The following is a 15,337-nucleotide window of genomic DNA, read 5'->3' as shown; positions in this document are numbered from 1 at the left end:
CCTCTCCCAAATTTGGTGCAATTGATGATGCAGGCACTGGTCCACTGCCCGATGCTCTTCTCTGGAGACATGCAGAGACTGCAACACCCCCACCCTTGGTTGTTGGCAACCACAGTAGCATTGTCTGTCCTCACCAATACATGGTTGCCTATGAGAGATGGGAGGAAACTCTAAAGAGACAGATCGACTGCTCTGAACTCCAGGAATCTGATGTATCTGCCCTGCCAAGGGAGCTGCCACTGGCTTGCACTGAATGAGTGAGCCCAACTTCAAACAAGACGAGACCCCACAAGACAGAAAGTCAAATGGGTTAGTAGTGTAGACACCTGTGTGTTAGCAGCCTGTAAAGACAACAACAGTTATACCCCCAGTGTCTCCAAAACGGTTCGGCATATGCATATGTGCAGATGGAAAGAGGATGTTGTACGTGGCATGTACATGGTTAGGTCAATCACAATTACAGAGGAAAAGTTTCCATAATAAAAGTTGCATCATGCTCATTGTATTTGTCTGCTTGTCCGTAAACAGAGTGATGTCATATCCTGCTGCAGTCTAATTGGCCAGAGTATGACAGGGTTCGACCAAGTGATAACGTTGACTCTGCTACACTATAGGATTTTTTGTTTCCACTCCATTCCATTTTTATGTATTTTGCAATTACATATGTCAAAAACTTTGGCAAACTAAAGCATTGTTGATGCCTTTACTACAGCAGTATCATATTACTAGCCATATATACAAAAGGAAAACTAGAGCACAGAGAAGTTAAGTTTAGTTAATTATATTAGTTAGTTAACTATATTTACATCTACTGTGGAGCTACTGTAATACTACTCATTGCTGTGGTCCTTTTTGACTGCAAGAACTTTCCGACATTGCGCAGCACACTGCTCAATGTTGGCTGTTTCACAGGTTCTGAAAGCGTTTCCATTGGTTCCCCTGGTTACAGGTTAAGTTCCTGGAACCTGATGCTAGGTGATGCTAAAATCTGAGTTCCAGAAACTTTTAGGAGGAGCTAGCAGGGCTATCATCTTGATTGGCCCGAGCACAACACTTCCAGAAATATGTACTATCAGACTTGCAGACTAACCTGCAAACTCCAAGTTGTACTAACTGGTGCCAGTCCCGACAAGAATTTGGGGAGAATATGTATGAGAGTATGTACCTTGAACACCTGTGCATTGTTCAACAAACAACATTCCCTGCAACTGTCCCGGGGGAGTGAGCAGGACGTGGCAGGACAACAGTCTCCTCATGGTGGCTACTGGCAGCAGTGGCCAGAAGAGGCTGCTTTTCTCCTACAGGCTGAACAGGGGAAAGCTACACCCTGCTCACCAGGAGAAAAACACTTTTGTAAAGAGCATAAGAGGCTGATATAATTTGTTAACAATTGTGGGTGAAAATACATTAAGTGACGCCTTCGCAATTATTTGGATTTGACTAACTATGCTTTTAATTTAAGCATCTGGCAGGATCTCAAATTGGCTGTTTGACTGCTGTTGGACTGACTGTTGCTCAGACTGCAGGCAAATCAGATTTGTTAATCAAATCGGATTTTAAGACAGTTAGAAGCAGTATGGATTCTACTCAGCCACTCTGATGCACTTCAGTCACTCTGATGCACTTCAGTCACTCTGGTTTTGGCGTTGTCGTTGAGTATCACGTTGCCAGTAAAGATGTAAAGATGTAAGGACAGGAATTGCATTTCAAACCAAATCTCCAAATATGGCTTGGATCCCATTTGCAAACATCAGATTTCTTGTTTTGTTTTGCTCTCCAGCCTTTCTCAAATCAATCTGGATACAATATGAATATGCCAAAAAATGGATTTGGGCTGGCAATCTGAATAAGGCCTTGTTAGAAACACTTATGTATAATTAAAAATGTGTAGAAAAATTGAAAGAAAATTACCTGAAAATCAACAAAACAATAGTAAATAATGACAATAATAACAATATTAATAACCTAAAATGACCAAAAATGTAGTACATATACAAACAAATTGCAAAAAAAATTGCTGAAAGTTAGAAAGAAATAAAATAAACAAAATGAAGAATTCCAAGAAAAATATCAGAAAAAAATCAGTAAGAAATTATGAGGACAATATTATATTACCCACAATTACCCCAAAATTATTAGAATATTAGCCAACAAATTACCAGAAAATTAACATACAATTAGCAAAAAATGAAATTACCACAAAATTACCAAAAGTTTTGTAAAAAGCCACAGCTTGGGATAAAGTGTTCTTGTTAGGAGAGAACCAGTGTTTGGGTTTTAGCGAGATTATGTTATTTTGAGTCATGCTTTTGTGCCAAGCGACATATTGGTGCAGAAAAAGTGAACTCAGTTTTGAGACATGCTTCCAACTGTTTAAAAACTATAAAAACTTTAAAAACTACCATTACACATAACTGAATATAAATGTCTTCTTGAACTCGCCTTTGAGAGAAACAAGCCATACAGCTGATGTATGGATGAAACACAGATATGAAAGATTCAAAATGACCTCGATAACCAGCAAGCTTTTGACTGAAACAATGGTCAGAGTGAAAATGTTTACAGCAGTTCTCAGCGCTGATGCAGGGTCATGGTTTTTCACATCTTCATTAACGCAGATGCAGCCGGACTCTTACCTCGTGCCTCTCGCCCTTGGTCTCGGTCAGCTGGATGATGGCGTCGGCGATGGTGGTGGTGGAGGCTGTTACCTGCTCCACCATCAGCAGTCTGGAGCTGTACACAGCCAGCATGTAACCAGGCTCTGACCTGCAACAGCCTGCTGGGAGGACAGACAGCAATGGCTTTTCTACTGAATTTTAAAAAATAGTACAATATGTGAAAGAATGTAAATCTGATATGGCTGTTAGGTTGTTTTAGCCCTGCAAGCCGACAAAGACCTAGGTTTCCACAGGTGTATTTTAAGGTCTATACAATGATATTTTTTGGGTTAAAGCTGTTCATAGCTGCTACTACCGTATCTATAAATTTCCACCTCAATGGCAGGAGGCTAACAAGTCAAGTCAGCTTTATTTGTATAGCTCATTTAAACCAGTGCCTCACAGAGCAAAATACAGTAAAATACAGAACAAATCATGATCTAAAATAAATTTAACATGATAAAGTAACAATAAATTAATAGTAAACTCTATTTCAATGAACCCGGAATTATATTAAAAGTAAAGGTAAAATATGTTGGGATAAAACATTCTCATGCTGAATTCAGCACCAAAAATGTGCCTTCAACAACGACTTAAAGTGTCCTAGAGTGGGGGCAGATCGTAGCACCACTACTGTCCTGAACAACAGATGGAGATGCTGTTTCAGAGGCTTTTCCACTCTGACCAGAGCTCTTTTAACACATATATTGACACAAAATCAGCAGCATCAGCATCTACCTTCCAAAAAAGCCAAGCTCTTACCTGTCCCGTCTGCGTCGGTGCTCTGCCAGTGGTTGAAGGCACAGCACAACACAGCATATTCCCCTGGCTCCAGCATGACGTCGCAGCCAACAAACCTCCTCACCGAGCGCTTACTGTGGGCCAGGAGGCGACCCAGTACCACAGCCCCGCAGCTGTCATAGCCCGCCCTGAACACCAACACACACAGGTCCAAAAGGTGGCTCTCCGCTGTGTCCCAACGCCTAAGGGAAGGAGGAGAGGAGAGGGAATTCAGCCTTTGAAAAGTCCTGCCCTTGTGTTTTGGAACAATAACAGCCCAGGCAACCTAGTTTGCCAAGTGCTGTGGCCATTGTAGCAGGCTAACTTCCATAGAAACCAACTTGTGGCAAGTGGCTAACTCTTTTAGGTGAGGTTTTGCAGCAGTGGAGCAGCAGTCTGGAGCAATGGCGAGGTGTCTTGGCACAGCCTCTGTTGCCTTGCTGCTAGAGCAGGGCTGTCACACTCGATCACTAAAGGGGACACATTAAAAATCACAACTAATTCAAGGGCCAAGCAGCGCCTACATTTGTTGAACACTTTGGACAAAAGGTGGCCAGTCTTTTAATAAAATATGTTCTGTGTAAAAATAATGATTCATATACAAATATGAACTTCACGTGAATCATTCCTACCCAAAAATGTTTTCCTACAAAACAAAACAAAACAAGGATATCAGAGTGAAAAACAACATGAAAAGAGTTCACTGCATCATTCCTTTTTTTCTAGCATAACTTTTGGATTTGCAAGCCTGAATCCTTTCAAATGACAAATAGTATCACATGGAATCAAAAATGTTTAAAATATTTTTGATATTTTTTCTGATATATTGCGGAAGAGAAATCTACAGACCTACATGGTTTTACTCATACATGCACATAACTGGCATGCAAATCCAACTAGAAAAAAACTACTATTTTCATGTTAAACCCCATGAGTCATTTGGTGAAATCTGACAAGGTATTTCAAAAGTCAAATATCAAAGTATAGGTAGGGTGACTTGTGTTTACAAAAAAAAAAACAAAAAAAACAGCCACTTTACAGTTGACTTTACAGTTGTACACTTTTTACAGCATACAGTTTTACTTTACACACATACATACAGTCTTGATAGAGGTGATGTGGGCTGCTGAGGAGCTCGCCAGGAGGACGCGGGGCCACGCAGGTGTTATGTGCTGTTGATAGCACAGGACATCGTAATGCATGTTGGGGTTTGTAGTGTCTGGGAGTATGATATCAAACTATTAACATATAATCCAATCTCATCTTGTGGGCCAGATATAATTACACGTGATCTGGTCTGCGGGCCTTGCATTTCTTATATGACATGCTGGTGCTAGAATGTACGCTGGTAGATGAGTGTCAGTTACGGCTTGCCGCTGTCTTTTTAAGTAGCTAAAAGGTTTTGACATCTTCACACAATGAGAAATTAGCTGTATTATCATGATGCTTGCTCAACCGTTATGATAATAATGGTTGAACAAAATAATGTGTCTATTAGACACTGAACAAGCCCTTTCTTCTCCCCTAGTTCAGCTAAAGCAGACATAGATATAACCCTAACCATCTCTGGATAAAAATGAGTGTGTAGAATTTAATTAGTTATATTATTAGTTATATTATTATTATTATTATTATTATTATTATTATTATTAAGTAAAACAAGTATGTTAACTAATGCTTACTAGGTAGGGTTGTTAGTTTGCAGATATTGCTTTGAGAAGCTCATATGATAATCACAATCTTTGATAGTGTTTGGCTATGTTATCCATGTCGCTAATGCAGGGGCGGATCTAGACAAATATTCATGGGGTGGCAAGAGGGTGGCATGGAGATTTTAAGGGGTGGCAGAAATATATATGCTAATTTAATACCAAACGATCCCATATATCAATATTTGCTTGGAAAACCCCCAAATGAGGATATTTTAACTCAAAAACATTCCATTATTGTGGTACATGAGTAAAGCATTGAATAGAAAACCAAAAGGTGGCATTAGAAATATATATTTTGATTTATTTATTTATTCATTTATCAACCTCTTAAATAGTAGGAGTGTCATCTTTTGCTGAATTTACTTGCACTCCGACATTTGAGTCTCGTAACAGCGAGTTTCCGAACAGCCACAATTAAAAAATAAATAAATAAATTGTCTGAAATTGGGGTGGCAACTAGGGTGGCAAGGCATTTTTCTAGGGGGGGCAGATGCCAACCCCTGCCACCCCCTAGAACCGCCTATGCGCTAATGCTAATGTTGATTTTTGACCATTGCCTTGACAGTGACACCAGGCCACACAGATGTTCACTATTATTTTATTAATGTTGATTATTTCAGCTCTCAAAACTAGTGTGACACACTTTTATAGCCTGCAGAAGTGCCTCAGAAACTTTATTCACAGCTCTCTTTGTGGCCAGTAGGGGGAGCAGCTGACTGGAATTATCTGAGTGCCTCATGGTGATTTTCTGCTTTGTTAGGAGACGCGGTTGCTGCACGCGGTAAAGGAGTGAGGACATTTTGTGTGCGTTCATGATGAATGTCAGCATATCCTTTCAATTATTTATGCTAGGTTGGTCACTCATTGATGTGCTAGTGGAGTACATTAGGGTATTATTTAGTTATAAAATCAGGCATTAGGCTATGACTTTGTGAAACTACACAAGGTTAATCATTTCTGTTTATATGTAAGATTCCATATATCATCCATAGATTTGGTACCTAGATAAAGTTTGCAAAACTATTATCTGCTTCTGTCCACTCCATAATCAGGGTCCACTGTGGATGGATATCCAGGTACACTCGCAAATTGTAATCATAGCAACTGACCACTGCTGCCATTTTCTTTTGAACCAGCCAGATGACCAAAGCAAACAGCTCAATGTCCACTCTACTCCATTCAAGTTGCGTGGGTGTGTCTGTGTCACCTGCTGCCCTGCTGGAACAAGGCCAGCTCTACTGTGGTTCTCTCCAGCACTGTGATGGACACCACCGTCACTGGGATGTCCGCTCCTCTGGGGAAAACACCCGGCACTCGCACCTCCTGCCAGTCTGAGTGGATCTTACAGATATCCACAGAGTCAAAATACCTGCATGGGTCAAACACACACTCACAGATGCGTGGAAACACGTGCGCATGTGCACATGTGTATACACATAGTCACACACACACACACACACACACACACACATTGATTATTCTCAATCTTTCACCTGGCATCTGAAACTAAATATATTTCACAACTGAAGCCTTTGTTTCACAGGTTTTTCTAACATATGCTGTAACCTATTGAGTCCAGTCTCGTCAACTGTTCCTAAAGGGATAATTCACTCATTTTGAACAGTTGTTCTGTGGGACAGTAGTGATGGTCTTCCTCTCATTGTTACTGAGTACTGGATACTGGCTGGATGCTCCAAATGCTGTCAAAGCCTCCAGCCATTGAGGTGGACTTCCCTGGTGGATAATATTGTTAAAAATAACCATGAAAAGGTACTGTGAAGAGGCGCCCAAGGACCGAATGCAATAATTAATGTGCATCCTTTGATGCTTGATTGGATGCTTTGCTGACACACTGCAGGCAAACCAAGTACAGTGCCTGTTACAATGTACAGTCTGTTACATACAGTTGGAGACCAGCCAGAAGTCCAGCTAGGCTGTTTATGGCTATATACTGTATTTTAACAACTCTATGCTTCTTTGCTGTTGTAAGTTTTGATATTTAATTGATCCTAATCCATATCTTGCCTTCCTGTAGCTAATTTCCTCACTCATAAATCCCTTTTAAAAACATGCCATTTTGTGTCATTTTGCATCAGAGAGGCGAGCTATTATTGAATAGTGTTCATATTAAACACAGTTAAAATTAAAACACTAACTTGTTGAATGCATGAATTGAAAAAAAATCTTTCTAAGGCGCATTTTTAAACTGATGTCAAAGGCTGGACATTGAATGTAATTATTACTTAATTTTTTTCTTAAAGATTATTTTTTGGGCATTTCTGCTTTAGTTGACGGTCACAGTGGAGAGAGGCAGGACAGAGAGAGGGGACGACATGCAGCAAAGGGTCTTGGCCAGATTTAAGCCTTAGTATTATGGCATTTAACTTGGTATTTTTTATCACAGTGATTACATTACTTTTTCCCCTTTATTTGACACAGTAGATGGAGACAGTAAATAGCCTATTGGTAGACTGAGAGGGGTGACATGCAGTAAAAAGCTCAGGTCAGATTTGAATCCGGGACGTTGAGTTATATGGTATGTCCCTCATGCCACTGAGCCAGCACGGTGCCCCAGATTTAATGTTTAGCTATTAGAATTCAGATTCACTTTTCTTAAATTAGATGGAGCTCACTAAGACAGACATCCAGGCGAACAGGACTTTTGTTCTCTCAGTGTGGAATGGAGCGTAGAGATCTACTCCAATTTGATGGAGAACAGAAATATCAGTGGTTTAATCTTAAGGCTGGGTTGCACCAGCAAGGATTAATTTATTCTAAGATAAATTATAATCAGGGTGAGCAGAGCTTGGACCAATTAAAAACTAAACCTGGTTTAGTAAATCCATGTTTAGAGATTTAAACTGAAATAAATAACTAAAAGGAAAAAAAAAAGAAAAAAGAATCAAGTATGTACAAATGAGGGGAAAAATGTTATTTGGTATTTTTTGACAAAAACCTACATGTCAGCTAGTTAACAGCTGCTAGCTAGCTAAAAAGTCATTAGACAGCCTTGTCATGATGGCTCAGCAGAGAGGCTTTAATTCCTCCTCTTTTAAGAACGTTTTGGCCAAACTAATGGAGCAATATGCCCAAATAATAGAATTTGTTTCACTGCCATGTTCGACTGTTGGTCTAATCTTTCTCTTCAGCTCCATAACAGGGTGTCTGCTGAACTGCTGTCTTTACAGAAATTCAGCAGCATCATAAAACTCAACTGTATTGAGCCTGTCCTTAAACGTTCTTCAAGAGGCCATCTATAGCCAGAGTGCGAATTATACCACAGTGTGCACTGTATAACTGCTGGTCGTTGCATTAATATCCTACAACAGAACAGACATAGGATTATTATAAAGAGAAAATTCGTTGCACACGGGTGATACCATTAATATCTTATGTAGGATATTTACATAAAACACCCCGATGGATCAGGTTAATTTCATTTGAACAACAGATTTCCCGAGCATTTATATGGGCTATGCAAACTTCAATCCACATGATAAAAATGAATCCACAGACCACCAAAGTAACGTTTGACTGTTTAATTAAATCAACTTAACTGCACGGTTAACTGCGAATCGCGGCATTGCACAATCAATAATCAACTGATAATAATAATCAATCAGATCCGTCAGACCTGACTGGGTGGCCATGCACACCATACGGTGCTGGCCGGCACCGAGCAGGCACCACTCCCCCAAAATTTCACAATGTTTCCAGCCAGGGGAGCTCATGTCACCATCAGGGGAGCTGTGCTCCCCTTTGCTCCCCCTTATCTCGCACCCTGTCTATAGCATCAATGTGTGCTTCCTTTTCAGATCTCTACGGTCTGACTGGAAACTATTGATGGTGTACCTAATGAAATCCCAGAAGTCCATCCAGAACAGGCCATCCTCGGCTCGTTGGGCACACAACTCCCTCTTCAAGGTTGGAGGCCAGTTTGGCCATCCGTCTGCCCAGGGCCCTGTCCAGGAGAACCGACCCCATGGGTTCCTCAGCTGCAGCAACCTGAAACAAGTGGCAAGTGCTAGGTATTATCATTATCTTTGGAGACATGTGAAAGTCTTGAATAAATGTGGCTTGTACACTGAACCTATACTAAAGATTGCCTTTCTTTGATATTCTGTGTGTTTCAATTCAATTTTATTTGTGCAGCGTCAAATCATACAAAAGTTATCGCAAGGTGCTTTACAGAAACCCAACAGATATTGGCCAAGTCCATGGCCCAAAATCTCCCTACAGTGGTGAGGACAAAACCCTTTAACAGGGCCAAAAACCTCTAAACCAGGGGTGTCAAACTCGTGCCATGGAGGGCCAAGAGGCTGCAGGTTTTCATTCCAACCAACAACTCCACCAGGTGATTTCACTGATCACCCTACCTCCAAACAGAGAGGCGGGACTAATCAGTGAAATCACCTGGTGGAGTTGTTGGTTGGAATGAAAACCTGCAGCCTCTTGGCCCTCCATGGCACGAGTTTGACACCCCTGCTCTAAACAGTCCTCTGAATAATCAGGGCCTCTATTAAACTTGTAATTCTTAATTACCTATGGGATGAGGAATGCAAAGGCACAGAACTAGTGATGTTCTTGTAATGTTTTGCTATTTTTCTCAATTTAAGGCAATTCCTTGCTTAAAATTGAGAAATTTGCTCATCACCCTTTTCCAGATTTGTCAGATTGGTGGTTAAATGCTTGTGAAATGCTTTAAGGTAACTTTTTCTTCAGTATCTGGGTGCATGGGCACAAATTTAGGGGGAGTCAGGGGGGACATGTCCCCTCCAATACTTATAAATTATAATATATATTACTTTGGCACCCCTCTTGACCCCCTGACCCCCGCTAAATGTGTCCCCCCAATGTCTAAGGGAAATTTGCGCCGCTGTCTAGGTGTACTCAGATTTTTAACTTTTGTTATGAATAAGCTGCTAAGGGGAGCATTGTGGTTGGGGATCACTCACGACATACAGTATATTCTGCTAGAAAATGCTACAAACTTCTCCAAGCATAAAACAAAGCAAACAACTCACCTGTGACCGTCTATGTCACGTACATCAAGAATGGAGTAGGCGTGGCGTGGACGTAAACCCAGTAACTCATACTCTGTGTCATCCACCTTCATGTTCCCTCCTCCACAAGATGCCCCCATAAGGAAACTGTAGTAGCACCAAACAGAGTGATGAGGTAACAATGTCCTTTGAAAGGACAATATGTAGTGCTAGGAGGTTTCTTTCCTGTCAGAAACCTTCTCTAATACGCACCCTGCTTCTTTGGAGCTTAGCATTTTGGCCCAGATGAGGTCGGTGTCAATGGGTTCCTCCCTGGGGTTGGTGGTACTGACCTGGAGGGCCAACGACTCACAGGGGGCCCCGGTCAGAGTGGAGAGGCCCTCGATGGCACGTCCCGCCTGCAAGGCAAAGTAGGAGCCGTGGAGCTTGGCCAGGGCTTTTTCGATCAGTGCCACCCACAGCTGCCTCCGCTGGGCCTGGTGAATCAAGTGTTGTTGTTCAGAAAGAGAAAAAGAGGACTTAAAGGGGAAGTTAGATATTTACTAACACATGGTACAAAATGTCCAGCTCTCTGTTGCTAAAGAGATTTCAATTTCAAGGGACATCCTGGTTAAATAAAGGTTTATAAAAAACAAAATAAAAATTACACTCTATCTGTGGGGGGTTGATAGGGTACCAATACCAATGACTCAACAACTACTTAGTCATGTGTGCTATCCCAAAGAGCACACATATGTTGGCCCGACATAGCTAGTAGATCTAAGATCGTAAATGGGCTGAACATCAGGAAAAGGCTTTAAAATAATCGCTAGACTACATCGGAACAATGCAGGGGACACATCAGAAATGGTATGATATTGTATCGATGCGAAAAGATACAAAAAATCAGCCCTGTCACGATGCGATATGATGCAATCCAACAGCCTGAATCTTTCTATTTTGATTTAGATAATCGATATAGTTATTTTGATTGAGTGATTTTAGCTGCATCGTACACATTAAGCCCTGAGCATCTAGAGGCAGCAGTGAATCTTCCACTACACTTGATACTATAATTAAAGGTCAGACTTTAAATATTATCACTTCTACACCACAGATCCAATTTTGGTGAAACCTGGGAACAGTGTTAAATTTGACAGCCAATTTTGATTTAGTTTTAGTCTTTGGCTTTTAACCAAAATGCATGTTAGTGCCAGTCATTTTACTCATTTGAATTTAAGTAGTTTTAGTCTAGTTTTTGACGATGAAAACGAAAGTGGTTTTAGTTGATGAAAAGTAAGTTTTAGTCTAACTCTACTTTGTGACCTTTATACACAGATTAATCGACATTCCTCACTTAGAGGTGAGTGACTGCTCTGCTGAGCGCACCATCCGTCTCACATCTGTCTAGTTGCTGCATATGTAATACTTCCAGTTTAGGTGGTTCAACTGATTTTAATGTGTGCATAGGATCAGCATTGTATTGGGAATTCTAACATCTCATTATTGCAAGCTAATACAAAGTCTATCTCAGGCTAACATTAATATTAGCTGAATAGATACTGTGGGCTAAGTTAATTCTAAGCAGCTGGGTTGTTGTTAACAAAGTTGGTCAATAAAATAATAATGGCAAAGCCACCAACAACCTACCAGGTGAGGTTCAATTCAAAGAATATTAGAAAAACAAAATCAAGAGCAACATGTTTCCATTAGCCGTACTTCAGGCTTATGTTAGCTCAGGCGACGTAAAGAGATCATCTGCAAACGTGGTGACATTAGTGAACACATAATAGAGTTCAGACTGGCCGCATATTTTTGTCTGAACCCGACCTGAGCCAGAGAGCACAGTAACCAAACACGCCCTGAACCCAACAAGCATTCTTTGTTTGTGTCTGAACCCAACCTAAACCCCAGATTTTCTTGTCACTAGATTACATGTACCACCTGAAATAGAATACAAGTTGCCTTCAGCATCGTCACGTAAACTCAAGCACTGTAGACGAAGTTGTCCAAAACAGATCATTTTTATTTTTCTCTCGCTACAGTTTCTCTAAAATAACGCCCATGTGATCAAACTCGACCCGAACCCAGACATCATTTCTAAATTTTTGCCCACACTCTAACATTTAAGGCTGTTGTCTTGGTAAGGGGAACCACCCAGAAATACTCTGATTTGCTGTGAACCAAAGGACCAAAGCAGCTCTAACCAATTCAGTTTCTTCAGGCAAGGTATTGCTGAGTGATCAGTGTCTGTGGATGTTTCACCTGAGAGAAGAGGAGGTGGCCATTCTCGTCGCATGGCAGCATATCGTCCACTAGCACTGTGGTCCACGAGCCATCCTTACACAGACGCACCTGATAAGCTCCCTCTGGACACAGTGAGCGCGTCACCATCACTTTCTCCACCAGCTCAGGACGCTCAGCCAGAACAGCCAAAGCACTCAGGAACCTGCTTTCCAAGACATGCAGACAGAAAACATGGATAAAACTTTGCCTTGATTTCAAACTAAAGGATGATGTACAAATGAAATTTGGAAAGAGCATACACACAGAAATTTTCAGATTTATAAGACCATGCATACACCAGATCCTGTGTATCTATGTTTTCTACATCCCAAACAACCCGAAAATCAGTTCACATGAACAAGCCTCTCTCTGCATATTCTCCTCCCAAGAATCACCTTTGAAGAACATGCAAATAATTATTTTACTGACTGATTTTACTTATTTTTCGCCAAACAATTAACTGAAAAACTATCAAAATGAAAAACTTTATTTACCAATTATTTTGGCATGAAATAGCAGGGTAAACACAGGTGTGACGTTAATTACAGTTCAGTTCTATGTAGGCGTAACAGTTTATGATGTGCATTGTTTGGCTTGCTGGAAAGCCTGTCCACGGCTGCTGCACTAGCTCACCCTGCACTCCAACCAGAGGGCACAAACTGAATTTCCTCTTTGGACATCAATAAAGTATATCAGATAAATAAAACAAATCAGCAACCCTCTGGTCTCACGCTAACATTTAGGCTACCACCACCAGTTCCAACCTCACATCTCCCAACAAACTGCATTACATACTGACAGAACACTGCTCTGTGTGGTTGTTGGCATGTCCTTGATGATGAATGCAATTACACAACTTTCAGATGTGCATGCACAATTTTCATATGCACTGTTTATTACATGAATTACTTTACTGTCGCTGAGTGTGGAATGAAAATTTTACAAGGTTGCAGTAGAGGGTTAGCTGTAGTCCCAGTGATGCACTGGGGTGAGACACTTGGAAGAAATTTGGAAATGGAATATTATAACAAAATCAAAATTGAAATAGGAGCTTAATACACTGAACAAAACTGAAGAAGAAACAAGTCAACAGTAAGCATGTGGTGTCTGAGACATGCTGAGTTGAAGCTTAGGCACTGCGGGCCAGCTGGCGGCACTTTGGTGGACCAATCAGTTTCATTTTATGGATGGTGGATATCCATGTAAAAACACATCATGCTCCAAGGATTCATCAAAGCTGACCTATAAGTGTCCTAGATATTGAGCATGGAGAGCGCTGTTGGCCTGGTGGTGGTGGTGTTGTGGTGGGCCAATCAGGTTTATATTCAAAATGCTGGACCCCAGTGTCAAAATCCATCATTCCCACAAGTGTCATCTGAAACAGGCCAGCAGGGGCTCAGCAATCACATAGGATGGACGGGCATAGCCCAATCCATAGTTCCTTTTCCCTTGGGGAAAATCAGTAATGGTGGTATAACAGCAACAGTAATTGTGACTTTTTGGTATGTTTGTATATACTTTTTTGTATATATTTTTGTTTATCTATCTATCACGAGAAAGAAAAAAGACAGCATATGACATCATATGACAGAAACAACCTGTCTTATATGTATATATCTATCTTCTATTTATATCTATATATCTATATATGTCTATATCTATATCTATATTTATATTTATATAAGTGCATTCATTAAGTATTCAGACCCCCTTCACTTTTTTCACTTTTGTTATGTTGCAGCCTGATGCTACAATTGTTTAAATTCATTTTTTCTCTCTTAATCTACACTGAGTACCCCATAATGACCAAGTGAAAACAGAATTGTAGAATTATTTGTAAATTTATTAAGAAGAAAAAACTGAAATATCACATTGACATAAGTGTTCAGACCCTTTACTGAGTACTTAGTTGAAGCACCTTTGGCAGCAGTTACAGCCTCCAGTCTTTTTGGTGCACAGCCATTTTCAGGTCTCTCCAGAGATGTTGGACAGGGTTCAAGTCAGGGCTCTGGCTGGGCCACTCTAGGACATTGACAGAGCTGTCCCTAAGCCACTCCTGTGTTGTCTTGGCTGTGTTCTTAGGGTCATTGTCATGTTGGAAGGTGAACCTTCAGCCCAGTCTGAGGTCCTGAGCACTGTTTTCATTGAGGATATCTCTGTACTTTGCCCCATTCAGCTTTCCCTCAACCCTGACCAGTCTCCCAGTCCCTGCTGCTGAAAAACAGCCCCACAGCCTGATGCTGCCACCACCATGCTTCACTGTTGGGATGGTATTGGGCAGCTGATGAGCGCTGCCTGGTTTCCTCAAGACATCACATTTGGAATTGAGGCCAAACAGTTCAATGTTGGTTTCATCAGACCAGAGAATCTTGTTTCTCACAGTCTGAGTATCCTTCAGGTGCTTTTTTACAAACTCCAAGTGGCTTTCATGTGTTTTGCACTGAGGAGAGGCTTCCGTCTAGCCACTCTGCCATACAGCCCAAATCGGTGGAGGCTGCAGTGATGGTTGTCCTTCTGGAACTTTGTCCCATCTCCATACAGGATCTCTGGAGCTCAGTCAGAGTGACCATCGGGTTCTTGGTAACCTTTCTTACTAAGGCCCTTCTCCCACCATTGCTCAGTTTGGCTGGACAACTAGCTCTTGGAAGAGTCCTGGTTTTGCCGAACTTCTTCCATTCAAGAATTATAGAGGCCACTGTGCTCTTGGGAAGGGCAGCAGAATTTTTTTTTTTTGTAGCCTTCCCCAGATCTGTGCCTTACAACAATCCTGTCTCTGAGCTCTGCAGGCAGTTCCTCTGACCTCATGGTTTTTGCTCTGATATGCATGTCAGCTGTGAGGCCTTCTATAGAGAGGAGTGTGCCTTTCCAAATCATGTCCAATCAATGTAATTTCCCACAGGTGGACTCTAATCAAGGTGTA

At 41.1% G+C, this 15,337-nt stretch overlaps 1 protein-coding gene across 1 annotated transcript in view; it reads right to left on the bottom strand.

Moving 5' to 3' along the window:
• Positions 1-15,337, bottom strand: part of LOC115363021 (calpain-15-like) — a 34,519-nt gene that overhangs the window by 3,536 nt on the left and 15,646 nt on the right. Inside the window, exons 4-10 of the mRNA XM_030057087.1 lie at positions 12,397-12,580; positions 10,405-10,628; positions 10,174-10,299; positions 9,002-9,154; positions 6,357-6,518; positions 3,414-3,640; positions 2,637-2,776 (exon numbers count right to left, since the gene is read on the bottom strand). Coding sequence (XP_029912947.1) covers positions 2,637-2,776; positions 3,414-3,640; positions 6,357-6,518; positions 9,002-9,154; positions 10,174-10,299; positions 10,405-10,628; positions 12,397-12,580 — 1,216 coding nt within the window. The remainder of the gene's footprint in view (positions 1-2,636; positions 2,777-3,413; positions 3,641-6,356; positions 6,519-9,001; positions 9,155-10,173; positions 10,300-10,404; positions 10,629-12,396; positions 12,581-15,337) is intronic.

Source organism: Myripristis murdjan, chromosome 8 (genome assembly GCF_902150065.1).
Source record: "Myripristis murdjan chromosome 8, fMyrMur1.1, whole genome shotgun sequence".
Lineage (NCBI taxonomy): Eukaryota > Metazoa > Chordata > Actinopteri > Holocentriformes > Holocentridae > Myripristis > Myripristis murdjan.
Note: the sequence above shows the minus strand (reverse complement) of the source record. Positions and strands in the feature narration are given on the sequence as shown.